We start from the raw sequence: 25505 nt of genomic DNA on the forward strand, positions 1-25505 counted from the left end.
TTGTATCCCAGGGAGCCCTATAAAGCAGAACATGACTCAAAAAAACTTAGTAAAAACTTAGTGTTTGTCACAGTCCTATAGGATTAAATAAGCAAAACATGAGACTCCCAAAACAAATATAAGCTTTTAAGATCAAGAATCTTCTTTATGTTATCTTAGACCTTCAAAGCATGTATTTGACCCATCTGGTTCAAATCAGCCTGGTGTGCAGTTTGGATCACTCTTATCCCGAGTTCTTCACCTTCTGAATTCAGAGTGGGGCTTGTTTAATTTCAGCATATTTGGCACAATTCTCATAGATCCTAAAGCCACCTTTATGCAAACTTGCTGGCTGATCATTCGCTTAATGTCTCCTGGTTCTTGTGCTTTTCCCCAGTACAGGCTCTTACCATTGCTGACATGTCTTGAAAGCAGTGGAAACACCAGGTTCAGAAACAGCTCCAAATGGGGTAAACCTGTTACAGTTTACTAAACATAGTGGACTTTTTCTTGCATCAGGTTAACGTTCTCTAAACCAGGAACTTCCTTACAAGTCACTATTACAACTACTATTGCTGTATTGCCTGTCTCTTTGTATCCAGAAATAGATAATCTTCTGTAAACTCAAGGTGTGTTAGCACTGTATTTTAAGAAGTCTACATGCTGTTGAAATGTCATTTTTCATAGCTGTATGTAAATGATAACGTGTGTTTTTACAAAGGCACATGTTGACCCTCACTGAGCAGAAGCTGTTTTGTTGCTAATTCTTGACTGTTCACATGGCAGATGCATGGTTTCCTAGAGTGTGTAAGTACCACTCTGAGGAGGACCAGAGCTCAGCTTCTGACTGTTTGGACTGACAACAAATTTCCAACACTTGATAACTTCTCTCAGATCACCTTTCAGGTTGATTATAGAAAGGGTACCTGTAGCTTGTGCTTTTTGATTCTTTCCACTAAACATATCACACTCTGAATTTTTTATCTCAGAATAAGTATCTGTGTTTTGCTTTAAAGGAGCTTAGTGATTTTTTTCCCCCAAATATATCAGCAAGAATAGAAAGAAGGAAGGTGCACTTTGGAATGCAATAGGTAGGCAGATGCCATTTTGAATTTTATGATGCATTTTGTGATTATAAAAACACTAAAATAGTGTTTTTCACAAGTATTTAGTATAATTAAATCCTTACACAGCAGACTCAGCTTTTGCAGCATGCTAAAGGGCGCTAGAAGAATTTTACACAGGGAGGCAGAAGTTCAAGTTGGGCTCAATTATACTCACTGAAGCACTATATAAAAATGTTTGGGTTCCTCTCCCTTGAGTTTATTGTTTGTGACCAGGCTTAATGGGCAAGCAAGGTAAAACACAAGGTGAGAGGCATAAAACTTAGTAATATCTTTTCTGTTGAGTCATAAATGTGTATATGCAGAGACATCCACTGACAGTTTTCAAGACTTTTGTTTAAGTGATTATGTTGTGAAAGCTGACCTGAGGATGTACGTGGTTTAAAGCCTTTCAAGATTAATTAGTGGAAGTTAGAGGATAGAAATGAGAATATTGGCAAAGAAGCAGGATCAACGTGATAAGCAGAAAAGTCTGATTTTCCCTTTTAAAAGAATCTGTGTGGGAGATGTCAGCAAGCACCATAAACCAGTTTGTATCCCCTTTCTATACTGCATGGATCAAAGAGCTCTGTGTCTAATAATAGAATACATGGTTCCCATTACCAGTGACTTCATGAAATGCTGCCTTCTAGGGAAGCATGGTTTGTGTTCTTAATGGTGCTTTTATTGTAAAAAAAAGTGGTTAGTTTTAGACTGTTAATTGTAAAGTTATTCTTTAAATCTAAACCTTGATCTGTTTGGGTAGTGTAATTGGAGATATTGAAATGAATCCCTCTTGCTTTGTATTTTAAAACACTTAGAATAATGTGCTGTGGAATTTTTGTAGCATGTGTTCATTTGGAAAAGTTTCGTTTTCCTGCATGGGAAACTAGTTTGATTTATAGATCTGTTAAGCAAAGTGAGCTAGATATTTACTATTCACAGAGATTTTAATGTTCCTCGACTTGGAGACCTAGCAAGTTTGAAAGTAGCAGAAAACCTGAAGCTGACATCTCAATATTTGATCTGCTGTGATCGTGACCTCTTAACCTTTAGCTTTAATGGCACTATATAATTCTTAAAATTACAAATGTACTCTACTGTGGGGCTGATGGATGATAAAATTCACTTTGCCTAATCACCTCTCCAGAATGTGTGTTGTTTCTAGTAGATATTGATCTCTTGTATTTGTTATCTTATATTTGAGAGAGGCTTTTGTTTTTGCTGAAGCATGGGGGCTTATGTGGATAATTCATTCAGCATCTTGATTAGGAGCTGCTGGATGTGGCTCATGAAAAGGCAAAAGCTTGATTCATGCTGTAGTTCCCATAAAAATAAAGTTTAGTTTGTATTAAGATTGCTGAATTGATCATGATGACCTCATAAGCTCTGGTGCTCAGGAGGAGTCAGAAGACAATCCTTAGAAATGCAGTGTACAGCTGTTAAAGCTGTTTGAGAACTGCTTCACTTAAGCAGAGCTTCCTTTACGCAGACATATAAAATTATATTCTTTAATGCAGAAACCGTCAAAGAGTTTCAATATTTAAGGAACTAATGTTTTAGTTCTCTTGTCTCACGCAGCAGTGTCATGCTGTGTTCTTATAAGCTGTTTGCTACATCTGGGTATTTAAAATGGTGAGCAATATTCATTATGTAGGAAATAAAGATCAGTAATAAAATGTTTGCAAGGGCTATAGTGACCTATGATGCTGTGACTCAAGCCTTTGGTGCTTCTGTGAAGTTTGTTGAAAGAAATCACTTATATTCTGAATGTTGTTATGGTAAGTAAGCCTCCAAATTTCTTCTCTGTGTAAAGGGCTTTGTGCTCTGTCAATCACAGGATAATGATCAAAAGAGAACACGTTACTTAAAAGTTTATTTCTGTTTGGAAATGAGCTAACCAAGTGTGACTGGCTGAGTGCAGAGGGATAACATGGGATCTGAAATTGTGCTGTGTGTTTCTGAAATTGTGCTTTGATTGGTGAGAGGGATGTTGCAGCTCTGGGAGAATCATAATCTTAAAAACCTGAAATACTTTAAAAACGGAATTCCATAGCTGAGTTTTGACATCAGTTTTTAAATGCTGATTGACTGGAGTTGCAGAGGGTTCCTAAATACATCCTATGGAGGGGTTCCTGGGATAAGTCAACAAGGGAGGCTTTTTAAATCTTTACCTTCTCAGAAAAGGAATCCAGGGCTTTTTGAAGTTTACATAAGCTTCTGAATAATTAATGCTTTCTCCCTCTCCTTTTTTTTCCCCCCCACCAGATTTCCTTTATATGCAAAAGGAGGGGAGAAGCTTCAGTTTGAATATGGAGTTTATCTTCTCAACAAAAATATAGCACAGGTTGGTACACGACATTATTTTTTATTATTATTTATATCTAGTCTCTGCTTGATGTCAGTATGACATGACTGTGCATGTGCTGTCTGTGAAAACCTATGAACTAAGAAAAATGTCCTTGAAAACATAATTTTCACTTACCTTACAGCTTTGTGCTTGAGAATTTCTTCTGTGGGGCTTAGAGAATGACTTGCCAGATAATAATGATCTTTTCCTTTTCAAATAGTACTTTCTAGGAGTTTATAGACTTCACACTGTTTTGAAAATTGTAAATATTCTCTGTTTTTTTTATTCTGTCATACTTGAAGATCTGTTAATATAATTCTTGCTCATGCATCTTTATTTTTGCTGTATTATTACTTCAACAAGTATTCTACCCTTATAAGAAAACACAATATGTGGAAAATATGAAGTATTGCAAATGTGTGACTTTTATTTAAAAAGTCTTCTAAACAACCTTACTTCCTTGTTTTTAATTTATTTTTAAAAGCATCCTTTACTCTGAAAAATGCAAGAGACTTTGCAAACTTGTATTTGAGATGGCAGTAATACCTGCAGCTAACACATTTGGCATGGAATTCAGAGAATGTTCAGAAAGCTGGTCTGAAAGAGGCCTGGCTGTTTCAAGTTGTAGTCCTAGGTCAGGGCCAGATGCTCTTATGCTGTCCCTGGTGATGTTCTGTGAAGAAAAGCCTGTGATATAAGTACTGCTTAGTTCCAATGCTTGACTGTCTTGGCCACTAAAGACATCTAATTTCTGACATTGAGTACAAACCTCTCTTGCCTTTGTTTATATATTATAATAATTTGATCCATTTAAGTCTCTTCCTCTTTGCAAACTTTCCTGCATTGAAAAACCACTTTTCAACACTTCTCTTGTCTCAAATTCCCCATCTGAATCCACATTTTTCTTGAAATGCAATGCCCAAAGCTAGATACAGTGAACAACTGTCTCTTTCGAAACATTGAGTAGGATAGGAGAAAAGCTTCCCAAGTCTTGTCCTTTTATTTCCAGTTCATTGGGTTCTAATAGCTTTGTACTCTTAAAAGCCTAGCAGAGTAAATCTTATGATTCTCTGCAACCAACAGCCCCAGGTATCTTCTGCACAGCAGCACAAGTCTGCAGTCTGAATTTGTGCAGTCAACTTCTTTAATTCGTATTTTACATTCTGTACCTTGAATTGTATTCTTAAAGATGAACTTTTTTGTTCTTAATCATGTTTCTGCTTTGGTGCATAACACTGGAGGTTCAGAACTCGGTCTCAGCTTTATGCTGGCTGCATCTGAGCCTATGCCCTATCCAGATTACCTAATTAAAATATTTGGTAGAACTGGTGTTCTGATACTCCAGGTGGAGTCCCATTTTACCAGAACTTCAGTTGTAGCCATGAACCATGCTTTATTATAACCAAAGAGTACTTTCTGTGTGTTCACTTGTACTTCGTCAATATCCCATTTCCCCAGCATGCTTGTGAGCATATTATACCAGAAAATGCCAAGAGATTTAAATTCCAACAGAAATATGACATTTCTGCTTCTAACCTGTTTGAAATTACATCAGTCTTGCAGTTTTATTCTTGAAAAATCTGACCTTTTTATGCTTTCTGCTACTCTTGTTTGTTTTTCCATTTTTTTCTTCCATCACTTTTTTGCCATTCCTTATTCCAAATTGTAGTAAAGCTTCTGAGTCTGTGTTGTTTGTTTTTTAAGCTTGGATTGTATTTACCGTTTTCCAGACTTGCCCATGCTTAGTGTATTTTGGTCAATGACTTCTGAAATTATTTAAAGGCTAAAATATCTTAAGGCTAAGCTAATCAAGTCCTTCTAATCTTGGAAATTCACTTAGCTAGGCTGTAAATGTGTCTTAGACTGTACCTCCTTGTCAGTGGTATTAGTAATGGCAGCCAGCTGTTCACACTTGACCTCCAGAGGGAAGATTAGTGAGAAAAAGGGATTAGTCTTTCCCTCAAATGCTTTGATAGACCTCTCTCTTCATTACTATCAAATCAATGCTTTTCTTAATCTCTGCTTCCTAGTTCATTCTGTAACTTGTGAGTCATTGATGCTGTTTGCTTTGCCTTTCAGCCCTTCCTGGTTTTTACCTTGCTCTGGAGTTTGCCATTCAGTTATGTGATGCAAGCAAGAAGCTCTCTTGTTTTTTTCATCAAAATGATGAATTCTTCATTGAGCCCAGGGTGGTTGTCTTTGCTGTTCATGTAGTTTGGCTTACTTGACACTTGTGCCTGTAGTACTTTTTTATAGGAACTGTCACCACTTCGCTTGTTTTCCTGTTTATCTCTTTGACTTGTCACCTCCAAGTTGTTACCACTCATGGACCTACTGAAACCTCTCATTCTGCTTTTCTTGTCCTGTTTCTGAAGGACTCTGGGTGGTTGAACACACGGTCACTCACCCATGTTGCCTTACAGTTCCTTACAGTTGGTTTCTGAAATCAGTGACACATGTTTTAACTTATAAAAGTAAATGAAGGCTTTAAGTATGTATTGGTGTAAAGAATTTCCAGTTCTACTTGGGGTCATTGGTGCTGGTGCAAGCTAGTCAGTTGCCAAACTACAGTGTGGTTAGTAGAATATTAGTAGTTCACATCTTAATGCTTGAGATTGTATGCTGTTGGATATAAAGCCATAATAAAAGTAAATCGGAATTTCTGGGCATGCTTCTGCTGCTTATTTAATCATGAAAGTGTTACTGATGTCCACATAAACTGTTGTAGTCACCTTTGTTTTGATGTCCTTGGTCAAATATTGCTGGTTTTTATCGTTCTGCTGAGGGGAAATTCCATTGTGAAAGCAGAGCAGGTAGATAATGTGCAGAAATGCATCACAAAACCTCTGTGCTCTGGGGCTGACTTGACCTAAAAACCCAAGATTGTCTGAATCCTTTGTGTGTTCCTTGGGATGCTGAAACTGTTGAATTTACCTAGCTTTTAGCAGACCTTACAGCTGCTTTCAGAAAAGTATCCAGATATGCTTAGTTCTTGTGAATGTGTGAAAAATTAAGTTTGGACAGAGAATGAGCAGCTGCCCCTCTCTTATCTCCAGATCATCACCCCAAAGTGCTGGCTTTAATTCAGAGAACCAGTTCTCTTTGTCAGGAATAAATGTAAATCAGTTGCTTAATTCCCTCTGTGGGCTATGGGAAGGTTAGAGTTGCCTGGGAAGAATAGGGGTGACTTCACTGGAGCATGAAAACAGAGCCTGGGTCTCTATCACCTCACTTAAATCATTCATGCAGGTTTTGAACACTGACAAAGAGCCCAGAAAAACTCTGTCAACTTAAAGAAATATTATGAAATTATTTGTATAAGCTTTCCTGGTTTCACAGATGTTTATATTTTTTTCCTTTAACAATTACCTAGAATTCTGGCTGCAAGGAGAAATGTGAATGTGGAAGAAGTGAAATGGGGTTGATATTAAATAAAATTACTGACATAAAAACTCTTCTAGAGATAAAGTGGTACTGTTTTGTAAAACAGCAGGATAATAACACTGGAAACCACATCTTGCACTCAGGAGAATTCAGCTGGAATTAGAAGCAGCTTAGTGCTGGCATGGTGGAGTATTTTTTGGAGAAACTTGCTTTGCTGTTACATTCCAAAGTTGAAACAATGTGTGTTAATTCTGAGAGTTCATAATAACTTCCATCTGTATGTGAGCACGAATTGTTTCAATACCCTTGTTTTCTGTTTGTAAAATTGACTCGCTCGCAAAGTTCACAGAGGAACTTTTTGAGTTGGATGACATTATCTAAGGCCATAAATTTCCATTTAAGATTTCAGCTGTTTGACTCTTGCTAGCATAGAAGTGTGGGTTTTTTCCCAAGAGAAAGTAGTCATTTATGTCTAATTATATCTACCAAAAAAATTGTCACTATCATTGTCAAAGGTGAAGTACAATAGAGTTGCTAAAAATGGGAATGAATTGCACAGCTCTCCAAAGCATTAGACAGTGGCAGAGCATTCAGCAAGTACTAGCCCCATAAACTCTGTAGCTCCTAAGTTAGGGATGTGTATGGAGTATCTGAGGAAGCTGAGGCTTTAGTAGGAGAAAGACGTGTACTCTCATCCTGGTATTCACAGTGAAGTTACTGAGATTACACCATGAAAGCCTCTTGTTATGGTGGATGAATATTAGGAAATCCCCAAATCTTGGTAAGGTTTTTTTGTGGGTGATAAGTGAACATGGAACAGGGTCAAAATGGCATCTCTCAGAATTCTTTTTGTTCGGAATATGTTATGTGGGTGGCACCCAGTTCCGCTGGGGCACAGGCATGGATCTTGTGGAACTGAGCTGTCATAAGCACTTGAGCAGAGGTCTTGCTGCTCTAGGTTTCTTTGTCTCAATTATTTAATTAATTTTTTTAAACTTTGAAACGGGGTACTGAGAGTGCAGTGTCTTTGAGTTTTGAGTCGCAGGCCTGTAGAAAGAAAGCATCTTTATTGCTGCTTTACTGGCTGCTTTGCTGTGTCTTTCCTTCATTCCCAGAGCCTTAATTGGTTTGGCCTAACTTCAGTGTAGGTTCTTCATTGCATATGATGAGTAAATCTTTATTTAGTGACCACCCTCCTTGAGGTGAGTGAGTCCCTAGTGAGCACACAGTGTTACTGTGGGAGAATAACTCTCCCAAAATTGTATACCCAGAAAGATAAGAGTGATGAGGCCTTGGCACTGGTTGCACAGGGAAGCTGTGGCTGCCCCATCCCTGGAGGTTTCCAAGGCCAGGTTGGATGGGGCTTGGAGCAGCCTGGTCTAGTGGAAGGTGTCCTTGGCCATGGCAGGGTGTTAGAATGAGATGGGCTTTACGGTTCCTTCCAACCAAAACAATTCTGTGATTCTGTATTAAATGATTTCTGTACTGTATTGGTCATTTTGTCTAATGCATGCATTTATGGTGTGTAGCCATTGAGGAAAGCATGTCCATCTTGTTCATCACATTTCCAATTTCTTTAGGAATTCAAGAGGTCGTGTCTTGCTTGATACTTGACAGACATTATTCTCTGTCCAGTTCCCCGATTGCTTGTAGAGGACATAATTTCAATAGAGCTGTAAAGCTGGTTTCTTTACGTACCAGTAAGAAGAGAATTTACTGCAGCTATTTTCTTGCGTGGGGCTGTCAAGTTATTTGCAATCTAAGTGTCAAATGATTTTCTATTTCAGTCAGCCACTGAAGGACACCAAATTAATTTGTCTCTTAATCTTCTGGATTTCTTATTCTAAGTCTTCTCTCAGCTTTATCACAGAACCAGAGGGCAGCTGTATGACTGTTGTGAGACCCCTTTTATCCTTTTGCTGTGACCTTGGTCACTATCCCCGGCTGGCTTTATTGGACATGGCCTCAGGAGTGGTGGTGGTTTGTCCTTTGTCTAAATTAATGGCTCTTGAATAGTAGACTTGCAAAACCAGGTGTCAGATAATTTGGACCATTTTGTAACTTTGTTTTCTATAGCCAACCCAAGGAGCGAATGTGTCTAGGCTTACCTCAGGTCATAGAATCATACAACAGTTTGGGTTGGAAGGGAACTTGAAGACCGTCTTGTTCATGGGCAGGGATACCTTGCCTAGACCAATGCCTTCTCTGCACCAGCCCTGGACCAGCTTGCTCCAAACCCTGTGCAACCTGGCCTTGAACACGTCCAGGGATGGGGCAGCCACAGCTTGTGTGGGCAACCTGTGCCAGGGCTTTACCACCTTCTGAGTAAAGAATTTCTTTCTAGTATCTAATCTAAATCTGCCATCTTTCAGTTTAAATCTCTTCCCCTTTTCCTATCCCTGTCTGCCCATGTAAAAAGTTCATTGTTGGAGTTTGTTAATGGGGTCTCTGCATATGGTGTCAGACAGAGTATAACCTTCCAGGCATCATCTTCCAGGATTAGTGAAACCTGTGGAATTTGTTACACTGTATAAGTTAAGGTTGTTTTTTCTTTCTGTTCAGCCTGGAGGTGGTGCTCAGGATTGTTTCACAGAGCAGGCTTTTTTTCTCATCCTCATTTGTGTTGTCAGACCACTATTGAGTTGTGTTAGACTGATACTCCTATTCACATTGGCATGACTTGCTCAGCCCTAGCCAAAGAATAGCTCTGCTTTCATCTGACTGTCATTAGCAGCACAAGAACTTTGCTATTTGATGTGGGGAAAAAAAATTACTCTCTTGTCAGCTTCCCCAGGGTTCTTTTTCTCATCAATAGAGTACAGATCCAGGGAAGTAACTGATGTCTAGCCCTTCTCTTGTGTGTCCACGGCCAATGTGTCCACATGGTGGCAGGTGGCGTTCACGTGCTTCGTGTAATCTGCTTGAGAAGCTGAGCAGCCAATGCTGCTTTCCTGGGAATGCTGTTTTTTGGGTGCATTGCTTGTCTAATGCACAAACATTCACAGAACCATGGAAGAAAAGTAAAATGCTTGTTATATTGTAGGTGTAGTTAAAGTGCTGTCTTCCTAATACCTGTATGGAATTAAAGTTAAATGCTTATGTACTAGTGCCATATGTAAGAGGCTGAACTGAAACTCAGCTGTTAAACATGAAATGAGGCAAGAGGTTCAGTTTCTGGCTTAGACTATCAAACATGAGAGAAAATCAGCTCTGTAATAGAAACTAGTAAACATTTCCATGGGAAGTTGAACAGCAGAAATGTTAGGCCTAGAAATTTATTTTGGCAATAAACACGAAGGAGCAGAAGTGTCTTTAAGATTTCTGTGGGTAGTGGTGTATATGCAGTGGTTATGGCCCTTTGAGTGTAGGATACTGTGACTTGCACACTACATCTTTTATGAGGCCCCTAAACTAAGATTATAAAACACACAGTTCAGAAAGAATGCGCCGTCTGAATCCAAGGCCAATTTAGCTACATACGGAAAAGTGTTCTTGAAAGAGCACAGGTTGAAGCCAGAGTCTAGTCCTTGTCTTGTGAAGTGCCAAGTTTTCATTTTAATGTTAAGAGGAAGGGACTGCACCTGAAAAACCATGAAGTACCTTCTCCAGCTGTGTAGAGCCAAAAGCTCTTAGGAGAGGTTTCATTCCTGAAACTTTCCTAGGGTAACAGTGAGCTGATACTTAGCCAGATCATTTAGAATTGGGGAATATATATATGTTTTTTGCAAACTTTTTGGAAAGGCTGTTTTTTTTCCTTATCACCTATGCCAAGATAAAATAGGTTGAAATGAGACTGGATTAGCTGTAACTAAAGCCCCAGCTTTCATTCAGCTGAAATCCTGCCTATCCTTGTCCGTAGGCAAGCGCCAAGATTAACTTACTCTGTGAAGGAGCAGATCTTGGCTGTTCAACCCATACAGACCCCAGCACCTGCAGCCTAAGCCCAGGCAGTGCTGGAGGCTCCTGTAGCTCTGGTGGGATGACCAGTGTGGTTGGGTGACTGGAAGGATGAAGCATTTCTCATGTATGGGCAGGCTGGGAGAGCTTCGATTTTTCAGCCTGGAGAAGAGATGGCTTTAGGAAGACCTCAGAGCCCCTTCCAGTCCTTGAAGGGGTTCCGAGACAGCTGAAGAGGGACTTTGGAGAAGAGCCTGGAGTGAGAGGACGAGGGAGAATGGTAGGGTTAGATCGGATATTGGGCAGAAATTCTTGGCTCTGAAAATGGTGAGGCCCTAGCAGAGGTTGCCCAGAGAAACTGTGGCTGTCCCATGCCTGGAAGTGCTCAAGGCCAGGCTGGACAGGTCTTGGAGCAACCTTTTCTAGTGGAAGGTATCTAGCCTGTGACAGGGGAATTGGAACTGGATGAGCTTAAAAGTTCTTTCCAACCCAAACTGTTCTGGGTTTCTGTGAATAGGAGAGGTGGCATCACCAGCTGTGCTTAGAGTCAGTCCTTCAAAATAATTTTGGGGGACCAACCTTACAGGCATATTCTCTATGTTACATAGCTTTTGTACTGTATAGCTGTCATCATCTCTGTGCATTAGCTCTTCAGACAGCAAAGTTTCTGAAAAAATTACTATGTTTTTAAAATAAAACCAAAATTAAATAATCAAAAGGCAAATGAATTCCTGATACAGTTGGTCTGACATAGACACGTCGTCTGCCAGCTTCAGCTGTTTTGTATTGTATATAAGTTCTATGATAAAATTGAAAAGGAAGTGGGAAGTCTGTTACCAAGCCCTGGCACAATGTGTCAGTGTATAGTTTTTCTTAACAAGTAGGATGTGTGCACTGGAGGCAAAGCTGGACATTCAAATATAAAGTGTTCACATCTATGGAATTCCAGGTCCTGCTTTGTAAACCTGTTTCTTCCTTTGGAGCCTTCTCTCTTTCTGCCATGTGGCCCATTTCTTAATGGGTAAAATAAATTATGGTAAAATGCATCTAATTTCTTGAAACTGCTTGCTTTAATGCATAAAAATTATTGTCTTTAATTTGCAATCAAATGAGACGCTATGACTTGTGGAGGTTTTTTGTTTTCTGAGTTTCCATTATCCTCACTTCTCCCCCTTCTGTTGTATAGTTTAATATGTATCTTTTGTCATCCTCGGGTCAGGATCAGTCTTGTACTTCTGTGTGTAAGATTTGGCACATCAGAGCACAAAGCCTATTTTGAAAGCTTTTGGTATGTAGCTACTTAATCATCCATAAATGCCCTTCAGATTTTTTTATATACTGTGGTTGAAGTTTAGAGCAAGTTGTTCTTCAACTAATGAAATAAAGGTGTCTGATATGTATGGGCTCATACACTTTTTTGTTAGTCCGGAATGTTTGGAAATCCAGAGCTTTAAAATACTTTGTTTTTCAAGGGACTGGAAATACTGATAGAATTATTGCATCTCTCTTTGCTGGCCTTGTGTGTAATTAATGTGAATATCTGTGAAGTTAATGTTGTGTAATTAGGGAAAAAAACATGCTCTGCTTCAATTTTGCATGTGTAAGTTGACGTTTTCAGGAAGACGAGTGCTGAACTGTCCTTGGTTTAATGCTCCCTGACCTCAGCTTTTAAGTTAGAAATATCATCCATCATATGGGAAACCGTTTCCTGTGTTGGTATGTCTTACTGTCAAGTGGAGTTCACTGAATGCTGGTGCTATCCTGATAGGAAGCAAGTCCTTCACAGGTTAAACTGTTCATTCTGCACTCCTCAAATGGGAGCTTCCCATTTTATTCACAATCTAATCCTTTTTTTTAGAAGTCAGTCTCCTTTATTCACTGACAGTAATGTAGTAGATACCTGGAAAGCAGTTCAGCTGAAATGCAAGGTGTGGCTGGGAGCAGAGGGTCCCCAAATTCTTCTTCCATTTAAGCTCCATGTGTCATGGGCTGAATTACTTGCTCTTGAGTAAAGCTTTCTTGAAGCAAAAGCCTTTTCACCTGAAAGAGCAGGGTTCACAAACCTGGATGAATGAACAGCCAGAAGCTCAATTTTACCCATTTTGAAACAAGGGCTTTTCCTGACACAACATGAAAGAGCAAATAGCAGAAGGATTTTGTGTTTACAACATCTAATGGAGCTCATTGTTTGCCCACTGAAATAATTCTGCAAGTTTCTTTCCTGCAACATCTTAAGGTACAGGGTAGAGCTGGACTGATGTCATATGGGAAAATTGCCTGGTTTTGGAGTGGATTTATTAAAAAGTGAAAGTAATGGATAAGTGGAGGAGGAGTGTGCAGCACTATAACCTTAACCATATATTTTCTCTGATTTCCATCCAGGACAAGGTGGTTCTCTGTACATACCTGTGTATTCCCTGAGAATATTCCCCTTTTGGTATTCATAGGTTGATATATAGGTAAAAAGTCAACTTTCAGGTATGTAGAATTACATTTGGGGAGCTAAACACACAGAGAAAATTTCACATTTAAGATGGAGGTATAGAATGTTGCTTATCTTTGACCTTTTGACTTTTGCACATCTGTCTGACCTTTTGTTCTGTGTCTGATGTAATGGTTTTTAATACAAAAGCTTAGGATAAAATGAAGTCATAGGAAGTAAGTGTGCCCATTTCCTATAATCCAGTGAGCATCAATTAGTGATACTGAACCCTTTTATGAACATCTGACCTGAACCTGTAAAGGTTATGGGCTCTGTAGTTTCATCTTATCAAGCTGTAAATGCAGCAAGACTGCAGTAAACATGGTTTTAGTTATTTGAGTGCTTCACTGGGGAGCAGGGGAAGCTTTTTGGAGGCTAGTAACTGCTCTATCTTCTAAATTGCCTTTTTTAATGTTCTTTTATAAAACAGTTGTGGCATATGAGGTGTACCTTTATGGGCATGGGGCCCATATATGCTGGTTTTTGTAACAAGCCCAGTAACTGCTGTTTTATAGAAATACTTTATTTACACGAGTGACTATTTCTCCCAGCCTGTCTTTGACAGTGGTTCCCCTTACTGGACACCAGACTGCAGCCATGAAGGCTAATGTTTGAGACCTCTCTGGAGGGGGTTTTGTGTTTCCTCTGAAGAAGAATTTCATAAATCGGTGAGAGAGTTCTTGAGGAAACGCAGCTTTTTGGCTCATCTAAATGTTTAGTTCTACAGTGTGTTCTACATGTATTCAAACACATACTCCCATTTCCTTATTTTCTTGAGGTCTCTCTCCAATAAACACTATTGCTGTGAAACCAAAATCCAGTATTAAATATTGCTGAAGTTTTAAAACTTAGAAGAAAACTGCTTCATAAGTGTTTGGCAGAATAGTGCAAGTTGCTGTGCATTTAGAATTGAGGCTGCTGCTGTCTTGGAATAAAGATTAAACTTTGTGTTTTGGTGAATGTGAGAGTAAGAAGCAACTTAATATAATTCTAGGGCAAATCAAAGGAGGTAAAAGGGAATTAGGTCTGTTATCAGATGAGAATATAGTTTCCCTGATCACTTCTGAATCGTTCCTGTATGTAGATTTCATGCATGAATTTCCCCTGCCTTTCAGATGGAAGTGAACTAAAATTCTCCATGCTGAGAGGAGAGGAAAGGAGGTTTCCTTTCCCAAGAAAGGCTGTTTTTGGGGCAGGAAGAACCAGTGGTGAGAAGTTGTTTCCATCTCAGTTGGATGCAGTTTGTGAGAACTGTATCAGCCAGAGCTCTGTGAGAACATTTTGCTGTAATGTAGAGATCAACATTTCTGAGCTGTACTAGTGACTGTCTTGATCTAGGGGCTGTGTAGCATCTCCAGTGTTAGTTATCACTGTTACAGGTCAAAGTGAGAGAGTGAGGGACCCTCAACATCAGAAGGACGTGGACCTGTTAGAGTGAGTCCAGTGGAGGCCATGGAGATGCTCTAAGGGCTGGGGCTTCTTTGCTCTGGAGACAGTCTCGGAGAGCTGGGGGTTCAGGCTGGAGAGGAAAATGCTCCAGGGGGACCTTAAAGCCCCTTCCAGTGCCTGAAGGGGCTCCAAGAGACCAGGAGAGGGACTGGAATTACAGGACAAGGGAGAATGGCTTCCCACTGCCAGAGGGCAGGATTAGATGAGATACTGGGCAGAAATTCTTGGCTGTGAGAATGGTGAGGTCCTGGCAGAGGTTGCCCAGAGAAACTGTGGCTGCCCCATGCCTGGAAGTGTTCAAGGCTAGGCTGGACAGTTTTTGGAGCAACCTGGTCTACGGGGAGGTATGTAGGCCCATGACAGGGGGGGTTAAAACTGGATGAGCTTAAAAGTTCTTTCCAACCCAAACCATTCTAGGATTTTGTGATTACAGGAAATTATCTTATTGATATCAGCATCTCCCTTGTAAATGTGGGACAAACCAGGTTAGTTCAGACTAAGTATGCTTTAAAAATAACTGATTTTAAGTATCCTTCAAAGGTATAGCATAAAATGCAGTTATGTCCTCTTACTTCTTTGTTCACTGTTTGTGTGTCTTATTTGCTATTGCTAAATCAAAATTGTGGTGGGAGTCTTTTAAGATGGTTTTAGTGAAGGCTTTAGGCATGCTGGGTTGGCTTGAGAAACTTGAAAGCATATGCCCTATGGATTAATGAAGGACATGGGTCTTCAAGGATATGGGTTTTTTGCTTTCTTGTCAGTTTAATACTCTTGAATGATAGGCAAAGTAAACATCTGCTTTTCAGGTGTAACTCTGGGAGGCAGACACAGGCATATGAAGATAAGTCATCATATCTATTGAAATAGCTGTTGTATTTGAGCTCTTCCTCTTGCTTGGATGAGGGCTGTCAGTACTGTGGCAGTCCTCTATTTGCTCCTTCTGGAAGCAAGATTGAGGATTTCAAGACTTGTTATAATCACAATGGTTATTTTTCTTTTTTCAGCTCCTACTTCCCCAAGAATCTTAAAAAAGTTTTAAAAACCCTTTTGTTATGATTACTTCTCAACTGTAATTTGTTCTTACTGATAGTCTTTTGAAGTATGAAAAATGAAACTTGTTTTTAGTTGCTTAGTGTGGAGGTACATTATCTAAAGACCTATTGATGCCACAACATGTTTTACTAATATTGTAGCTTAAGGGTTTTTTAGTAAACCCACATAGGTGTTCAGAGCTAGAACAGCTAGCCAGATTCAATAAAACAAAGGCAAGCAGCATGTGAACAGTTCAATAATCTAAAATTTTATAATTGCCCCCAAAAGATATAAACACACACAACTGTTTATATAGCAGCAGGCATTATTTCACTGATCCCCCATAGTTGTTTATATAGCAACAGGCATTACAACAACACTTCCCGTTTTCATTATTGCAGTGCTTAGTCATCTGAATCCCTGCCAGTGCTCTGTCATACTCTGAAAAGTCACCCAGGATCTTGTAAAACAATTAACTATGTCATTTTATTAAAACTTCTAAAACTTAATATTTCTGTCCCAGTATTTGACATTCTCTGAAAACCTTATGCAAATGCTTGGCTTGTGGCCAGCTCTGCAAATTTGATTGAAACAATACTTGTGCTTCTATTTTTCTCTGTAGGTTTTCACATTTGTGGAGCAGATGTTCTTTTGAAATTCTTGATGCTATCAAGAGAAACTCCTCATATAGCTGAAAATAATTCAGAATTGCTTTTGACTGCTTTAATATTGCAAGACCTTTGCATAGTGTAATAGTGGGTTGTGTCTACCTATTGTATAGGTACAGGTGCTGCTACAACATCAAGAGCCAGTTGCATGCAGTGGGGACTAAGGGAAGTCCAAAATGCAGCAGATTTTGGCATAGACTTTAATATTATGCACAATATGTACTTAAATGGGTGCTGTTTTGAACTATAACAATATATTCTGGTTGTTAGACTGCTGCCACATGGCTTAGAACAAGATGAATATGGCTGGGGAAACAATATGAGAAATGATGAACAGATGAGTTCAGAATTGGAGTCATTCTGCACTCCCTGCCAAAAAAAAAAAAAAAAAAAAAAAAGATACTTGAGTCCAGGTTCTCTGTGGTTCCTGGCTGGAAGTAAATGTATATGTTTGTATACCATTAGTTATTAAATACTGCTGCAGGAATTGGGATAGGGAGTGGATGATTGTTCTTTGATTGTTCAAATGCAGGATATAATTATTTTTCTTAAGAGCAGGCCTAGAGTGGCAAAGCCCCTAATTTTTGATCTTTGGTGCACACTGCAATTACCCAGAGACAGAAAAATAACAAAATGGTTTCTTTTTAAGCCAACTTAATTGAGAAACTTCAGTAGTCCTGGTACCTCTTATGGACTTTATAGGAAAGTAACTGAATGTTTGCAGGTTTGTATTTTAGTTAGTTAACAAATTATGTATCTCTACTGGCACATTTGATGAATTAACATTTTGCTGTGGAATTGTTACCTTTAGGAAGGCAGTAAGCTTTTCTGTTGTGTAACATGATTTTAGGCTATGATTTTTAAGTCTAACAGTCCAGTTGATAGAATAATTCCTTGGAAGCTGTTTGGTTGGCTGTAGAGTAGAGATGTTCAGATTGGAGCTGGTTTAGTGCTGGGGACAGACACTTTCCAATATAAGTTCAGACCACTGCAGAGAAGGAAATGCAGGTGGAAACTGGAGCAACTGAATATTGTTGTTTCTCATCTTAAAGAATGTAAAATAACTATGCTACAATTTAACTTCAGTTTGTTGTGCTTCACCTACAGCTAATGCTGTGGTTTTGGTAGTATTAGCCTTTTAAGGAAGTTCAGTATTTAAACACTTTCTTAGAAAGCGAATACCAGTTTTTAAAAAATAAATCTACCTTTCCCTCTGAGAGCTATTGTTTTAAATGCAGCTTAATTTAACATGTATGGTTTTCTATGGTGTTGGAATATATAGGTATAATAGAAGATACCCACTGGTATGATTAGCTGGTATTCTGTAGAGAAGTTGGCCTTAAAATAAATGTATTATCCTATTTCTTCAGAGTTCTCCATATAGATAATTTTTAAGTTCTTCTGCCTTCAACTGTTCATAAAATATGACGCATCTTGTCTCCTATATCTTGTTTCTGTGAAGTAAGTGTTGCTAGTAACTAACATGAGAGCAGCACTTGGAAAAATAAAGCTGTGCATAGGAGCTAAATATTGGTATGGAAATCGGAATTAATATTTTATCAGTGGAACATAATTAATGATTTACTCAGTCCTGTGGAGAATGCGTGGTCTTCTATGTGAACACAAATCCTGGACACCTCTTCGCTCCACTTAAAACAAGCACGTTTTCTTTGGATGGCTGGGTCTGTAATATCTTGAAGAAACAATCTAATCTTTAAAATCTTAACTAAAATACTGCTTTTGAAAAATATTGCACTGGAAATTTAGTGTGGAGATGTGTGACTTTTAATAGCAGCAATTGAAATTTGAATTGTTTCTTAGGAGAATCAAGACAGCACCTGGTGACCTCTGCATGCTCTTGTTTTCCTGCCCTCTTAATTCTCATGAGCAAAGCAGCTTCTCCCTACATTTTTCTCTTTTTAAAGTTGATTTTGATGTTAAAAAGTACTTGTGTGAATCCTACCATAACAGGCCACAGGGAGTCGTAGAATGGTTTGGATTGGAGCAGACCTTAAAGATCATCCAATTCCACCCCCCTGCCATGGGCAGGGAAACCTCCTCTAGATCAGGTTGCTCCAAGCCCCATCCAACCTGGGGCCTTGAGGCCCCATCCTTCCAAGCCTGGGGCAGCCCCAGCTTCTCTGGGCAACCTGTGCCAGGGCCTCACCACCCTCTCAGCCAATAATTTCTTCCCAATATTCCATCTAACCCGGTCCTCTGTTAGCTTGAAGCCATTCCCCCTTGTTCCTTCATTTCAGGCCATTGTCCAAACTCCCTCTCCAGCTTTTGGAGCCCCTTTAGGCACTGGAAGGGGCTCTGAGGTCTCCCCAAAGCCTGCTCTTCTCCAGGCTGAACAGCCCTAGCTCTCCCAACCTGTCTTCAGAGCAGAGGTGTTCCAGCAGCCCTTGGTGTATCTCCGTGGTGTCAGTCCTTACGACTGTTGTTCAGTGCCTTACTATTTATTGGATGAGGTGGAGTAACTCCCCATGTTGTGTGGTGTTGGATGTTAAAAAATTAAACTTACAGGAAGGTGTGTGAGAAATGCTTTATGAATCGGGGGAAAATCCAATCCTTACTAATTTCTTTTTTCACATTGTCAGAGTTTAGAGAGAGGAGGAAGAAGAGTTCTGATCTTTTAAGTAAAAAAACCCTGTTTTTAAGCTCGCTTCACCTCCACGTTCCCATTTGTTTGGTGTAGTGGCCTGCATTGTGCAGCAAAGCAGAGATTTCTTTGTCAGGATATGTGAGACTACTACAGAATTATGTGAAGCAGGACTTAACTTTTGCTGCATTAATAGAGTGATAATTTTGGATCCAGACTAAAACCTGATTCATCAGCTGATTTTTGTATATTTCTTTCTGTCCCTAGAAGGCAGATGAGTTTTTCAGCAGTTTCTGGGATTATAAATACATCAGCAGCAGCTTGTATTGACATAGACACAAGGCAGTATTGCTTTGCTTTTAATCTGTTACAAAGCCAAAATAGTATGCAGTTTGTGAAGTTAAATAATATTTTTTTTCTAGAGATTTCATGAAATTTGCATCCTAAATTTACTTAATGTGCATCTTTACTATTGGAAATATGAAAATGTCTTTTAGTAGAAGCAGTGGTTTTCCTCATGTTTGGATACTCCCATGAATTCTTCTGATCTTGGCTGTTGGAGAGATCCCTTAAACCCCCTTATTTTCATTCTCTGAAATCTTAAAATGTACGAATGACTGTAAAAAGGGATATTTCATGAACTTTTCAATGTTGGAGGAGGAACAAATGTAAAATTTTTGAGGTTGGTGGTTTTTTTCTTCTTTATTTCTTTTGCTCCAGGCTAGTTCTCCAGTTAACCAAATCCACTATAATCCCATCAGGAGAATGCGGTGATGGTTTCGTAATTTATATTGTATGGTTATCTTAATCCAGGTTCTGTCATTGTAGCAGAAAATATGAACCAAGCCCACCATATGATTTGGCTTTTTCCATATGGAAGTAATAAACTGTAATAAATGGCCTGCTGTTGTACAATGCGGTACTGAGGGTGATTTTCTTCCAGAGTAATTTTTCTTTCTGAAACTCAGACAAGCATAAAAATCATTTCCAATTTCAAGAGTCTTTTTCTCTGAAAAGCTGATTGTTTGGGAGAAGTCAAAAATTTTTGAAACTTAAGATACTTTCCTTCATCTTACTGTCAGGAATTATGAAAACATGCGTGTGATTCTAAACAAAAGAAATTTAACTTTGAGTGGGATTGCTCCATGTTTCAGCAAGTAGCTCTATCAGCACTAAATTTGTACAGTTACTGTGTGTGCCTGTATTGGATCCAGCAGAGACTTCTAGAGCGTGTTAACATATGCTAAGAACTGCTTATTAAATTGGTAGTGCATCATTCCAGTAGCCTTAGAGATACTGGAATGTAGGGTGTTGGTTTTTTTGGTGTGGTTTTTTTTTTTTTAATATTTCAACCACATAAGGGATAAATTTCTTTGCAAAGTTTCCCTGATATTTTGAGATTCAAACTTGAAAGGCAGACTTCTTCCCTTCCATGTGCTGTTTTCTTCACAGAGGTATTTTTAATTTGGTGGCTTGTTAAAGACAGAGTTTATAATTCTCAGCACTGACAGTTATGTCACGTGGATGACGTTAGAACAACTTGTAGGAGTCAATATTCAGGTTCAAGCATGTTTAAAGCCTTTGCTAAGTAGCATCTGATTTGAGTGCTGGACTTAATTATGATACTAATAACAGGAGTTTAAATGTTGATATGAACTGTGTAAGGAGCACAGATATTTATCAGTTGTGCGACAATATGTATTTTTACTCATTGATATTACTATATTAATTCAGTTACTGATTCCAGTGTACACTGATACACTCAGACCAACAAGTACACACAAATAAATATTTAGAATTCAAGAATATAGAATATTGTGATGGAATTTGGTCTCTTCCCATAATGCTGTGTTTTTATTGAGCTGTGAGCCTGCTCTCCTGTTGCAGATAGTAAGTGGGAAAGTGTAAGGAGTTTTAAGAGTCAGGTTGACTGATTATTTTGTCCCTGTTCTTGGGTGGGTTTTCTCATACAAGTAGTAAATGGAACATATTCTTAAGGGGAATAAATATCTTGGAACTACTGGATAATCATCCTAAACTTTCTAGTAACTTAACTGACCATGATGTTATATTCTTAGGGATTTGGAAAGCTGTGCTAATTTTAGGATTTTTTTCCCCTGTTTTCATAGCTTAGATACCAGTATGGGCTGAGTACTCCAGATCTAAGGCAAACTCTTCCTAACCTGAAAAACTTCATGGAGCTTGGGCTAATGGTTAGGTGGTAAGTATTTTTTTTTTTTTTTTGTAATTGAAAAGAAAGAGGTGGGTGCTACAAAAAAAACGAAGGTAAGGATTTGTCTCAAACAAGCAGCTCCTCTTCACAAGCTGATCATGCTTGGTGAGATTATGACCTTCCCAAAATACAGACCATGTAACTGTCCACAACATTCTACTGTTTTCTTATGCTCTTACAAGTTCTTCTATATGATGGGCCCACAACCCTCCTCAGAGGTTGATGTAGCAAGGGAATTGTGTTTGAAAAAACAATGTTGCTCACTAGAGGGAGGTGAATTAATTGTTGTCTTAAGACTGTGTTTAATGTTTGGTAGCTTATGCACCTTCTGTATCAAACTGCTTAAGCAGAATAGGTCATAGCCTGGGCGGTCCCTGACTGTGCAAATCAAGTGAGCTGCAGAGGAATCTGAATGATAAGCAAAACAACCTCCCTGTGGTATAATTGCTGCTAATGAAAGTAGCTGTTTCATGTTCAGCGTTGTTGCTAAATGAGAAGCTACATGAGTAAATAACTGAAGGTTATAGTATCTTCCAGGGAAATCCCATGTACTTCTGTTCTGATTCACTGTGGAGGATTCAGACTCATCTTCCACTGTTTGCAGAAAATCAGGTCAGACAGGTTTCTATGTTTTAAGTCTAAAGTTAGTTTAGGTTTCTCTTGCAGCAGTTGTTTGAGCAGGAGGCTTAACCAGGTCTCCTTAAATGGAGGTGAACTTTACTAAATGTGAAGCACAGTTTACTACCCAGTGTATTTGTATTGATAAATACAAAATTATTTGTATTCACATAGTTTTAATTTATACTCTGTGAATTGTTTGCTCTCATGCCGTCCTCTTGCTTTAAGCAATTTTTTGTCTTATCTTATCACAGAATCACAGAATAGTTTTTTTTTCCTGCCTTTTTAATTCTCATGAGCAAAGCAGTTGCTTCTCCAACATTTTCCTGTTTTTAAAATTGATTTTGATGTTAAAAAGTGCTTGTGTGAATCCTTCTATAACAGGTCACAGGGAATCATAGAATGGTTTGGGCTGGAAAGACCTTAAAAGGTCATCCAGTTCCCATCCCCTGCCACAGGCAGGGACACCTCCCACTAGACCAGGTTGCTCCAAGCTCCATCCAACCCGGCCTTGAACACATCCAGGGATGGGGCAGCCCCAGCTTCTGTGGGCAGCCTTTGCCAGACCCTCACCACCCTCGCAGAATTTTTTCCCAATATTCCATCTAACCCTGCCCTCTGGCAGTGGAAAGCCATTTCCTCTTGTCCTGTCATTCTAGGCCCTTATCCAAAGTCCCTTTCCAGCTCACTGGGAGCCTCTTTAGGCACTAGAAGGGGCTTTAATGTATATCTGGAGCCTTCTCCCAGGCTGAACACTCCCACCTCCAGGTTGCTGTTTGGAGTCATATCTAAGGAAAACAAATGTAGGAGTAGAAAAAGCTTCCTCTTTAAGGAATAATGTAAAAAGTGTTGCTTGATGGAAATTCAGCTCAGCCAACAGAGGAAGTAAATAAGTCCTGAGAAGGGAAGCTCAGCCATTTGCACAGTTTTATTCTTTAGGTAATTTCAGGCACAGCTGAAAAGATTCTCTGTACTTTTGTTTTTTCCTCTAGCAAGATGCATAGCCTTCTTCCTTGGGAAAATATCGCTGTGAGTTTTTGTGTGGTATCCATCACAGTAGTGTAAGAATCCTCAGATGATGTGTGATCCCCTCAGAAAATCTGAAAATAGAAGGCTGGACTGTGACATCTCTGGCACTTCTCTCTGCTCATCAGTAGAGTGGGAGAGGTGCAGGTCATGAATATCTCCTACAGTCTTGAATAAGCAGAAGTGGATTGACACTGGAACATGTGAAATAGGAGTAATTTTCAGTGTGGATACCTGTTCTTCCCTTCTGGCATGTGCTGTCTCTGAAGAACTGGTCTGGAAACTTTAGTTATGTCTTCAAGGTTTTGCCACCATACAATCCTGTTGTTGTTTTCTATAAGTGATGCACAATCATTAGCAAAACAAAGCAGTTTTTTTCTTTTTTTTTGGCTGGATAATATTTCCATGTAGGAATATTAAGCATAGTTTTTTGGGAGTATCACATTCCATTCTTCTCCCCATGGATGTCTATGCCTCATTTCCTTCTTACCTTCAGAACTTGAATTAATAGTTGTTCATTTTTAATTTTTTTTAACTGATGATTTCAAACTATGCTTCTTAGTGCTTCCTAATAATGTAAATGGAAATGAGGCTTCACAGGAAGTCTATCTTGAGGGGAAAACTGGCTAGACTTTGATAATTGGGCAGAATACAGATGTCTGCTGTCCTGTGGATAATACCTGATTACGAACATTGAAACAAACAGAAAAGCCACTAGCTATTGAAATTAATATTTGAATGAAATTTTTTGTTTTTAGGTTACTGTGAGTCATCTGATACCCTCTGACACAAACTATAGTCAGTAAAATATTTCCAGGTTATTCTTTGTTTGCAGGATAAGAGCAGGGAGACAAGAGGTTTTCTTATCCACACATTCACTTGCACTGCCTGATTAGTTTGGTTCTCTTACTGGTCTTCAGTTTCCTTTCTGAGCACTGTAGCTAGACTTTTCTGAGTTTAGGTTCTATCACCACCATAATCACTACCATTTTAGATTAAAAACAAACCCAAAAAATCCTCCATGGCCTTTGTAGAAGAGCTCACCTATTTCATACATCTGTGAGAGCAAATTTGGCTGTAAAGTCTCTGCTTCAGTCTTCTGAGTTCCCCTGCTTTGCCTGGATCTCTGGGGTAGCCTTTGGCCCTTTGAAAGGTCTGCAAAGTCCAGTGTCTGTGCATCAAGGTTTAATGGCTTGTTCCCTGTGCCTGGTGAGATTTGTGTTGTTTTGGTTTCTCAGGCATTACACTTAAATGATTAATACGTGTTTTCCCATTCCAATTTGTATGATTTATTGCAGCAAGCTTGCAGGCCTACAAGCTCTGCTTCCATCTTCATATCTCTCCTGGTACCGATATCCTTCCATGTTTACTTTTGTCCCCTGAATCTTTTCTGTTTCCTTCTGGAAATACTCCTCTCTGTTTCCAGTTTTTAGTCCTGGAGTTTCACTGGCTTCCAGAAAAGTAGCTCAGGTTTTTAGGTTAGCTTTTGTGGATGCAAAAGGCCCTATGCAAATTTTGTCTTAAATTACTTTTCTTGTGGGCAGGCAGTTTATTCCAGCATTTGACACCAAATCATAGAAAGGTTTGGATTGGAAGGGACCTTAAATGTCATGTTGTTCTACTCCCTGACCATGGGCAGGGACACCTTCCACTAGACCAGCTTGCTCTAAGCCCTGTCCAACCTGCCCATGAAGACTTCAAGGGATGGGGCAGCCAGAGCTTCTCTGGGCAACCTGTGCCAGGGCCTCACCACCCTCAGAGCCAAGAATTTCTTCCTAATCTCTAATCCGAATCTCCTCTATTTTAGTTTAAATCTGTTCCCCCTTGTCCTGTCCTTTAAAAAGTTGCTCTCCCTGTTTATCGTAAGGCCCCTTCAAATCCCCACTTCCATGTAGCCTGTACATTTTTAATATAGTTTTATATTTTTTTTTGCATGTTCAGATTTACCTTTCACAAGTTTAGGCTCTTTAGATCATGGTTGCATTAAATCAAGAGTCTCTGACTCATTTTCTCTCCTATTCTTCAGCCTTATATTTTCACTCTGTAACTTATGAGGGAGGCTAGCATTTGTGATTAACAGAAAGTAAAGAACATGCTGCAAACCTGAGAAGTCCAGCAAGAAGATTTTTTTTCTTAAGTGAATAGACAGTAGACTTACCTAATGCTGGCAAATATGAGATACTCCTTTGGAATGGCTGGTCTGTAGGCAGGGAGATGCCCTTTTGAGCTGCATTTAAAGGCTTTCCTCAAAAATATTTGAGTGCCAAGGTTTAAATTTGTGTTTTGAGGCTGTCTTGATTAATATACTGCTAGAATCAAGAGGATCCCAAAACTTCTTAGTCCTAAAAACTTTGGTGGCTTGATTTATGAAGATTTCATTTTTTAAAAATGTGTTACAGAATTTCTTAGCTGCCGAAAGATGCAGTTTTATCTTAACTTCATATTGGCAGCCTTCCTATTGCTATTGTACATTATTTAACCAGTAATCTCTAAGAAGGTGAGAAACTATTATTGCTTTTTAGCACAGTTGACATGATATTGGATCTGAACTGCTCATGGAGCTTCAAGCATTTCAGATGGCTATAAACCAACTAAAACACCTTCATTTAGTATTCTTACTGCCATGAGGTCATAGTTTGCAACACAAAAAGATCAAATGGTGTTTAGGTTTTTGTGGGTTTT

The 25505-nt window shown here is 39.1% G+C and overlaps 1 protein-coding gene across 1 annotated transcript in view; it reads left to right on the forward strand.

The window, feature by feature from the left end:
- The window catches only part of UVRAG (UV radiation resistance associated), an 88936-nt gene that overhangs the window by 53110 nt on the left and 10321 nt on the right, over positions 1-25505 (forward strand). The window contains exons 13-14 of the mRNA XM_062515349.1: positions 3351-3429; positions 21076-21167. Coding sequence (XP_062371333.1) covers positions 3351-3429; positions 21076-21167 — 171 coding nt within the window. The remainder of the gene's footprint in view (positions 1-3350; positions 3430-21075; positions 21168-25505) is intronic.

Source organism: Cinclus cinclus, chromosome 2, assembly GCF_963662255.1.
Source record: "Cinclus cinclus chromosome 2, bCinCin1.1, whole genome shotgun sequence".
In the NCBI taxonomy this organism is placed as follows: domain Eukaryota; kingdom Metazoa; phylum Chordata; class Aves; order Passeriformes; family Cinclidae; genus Cinclus; species Cinclus cinclus.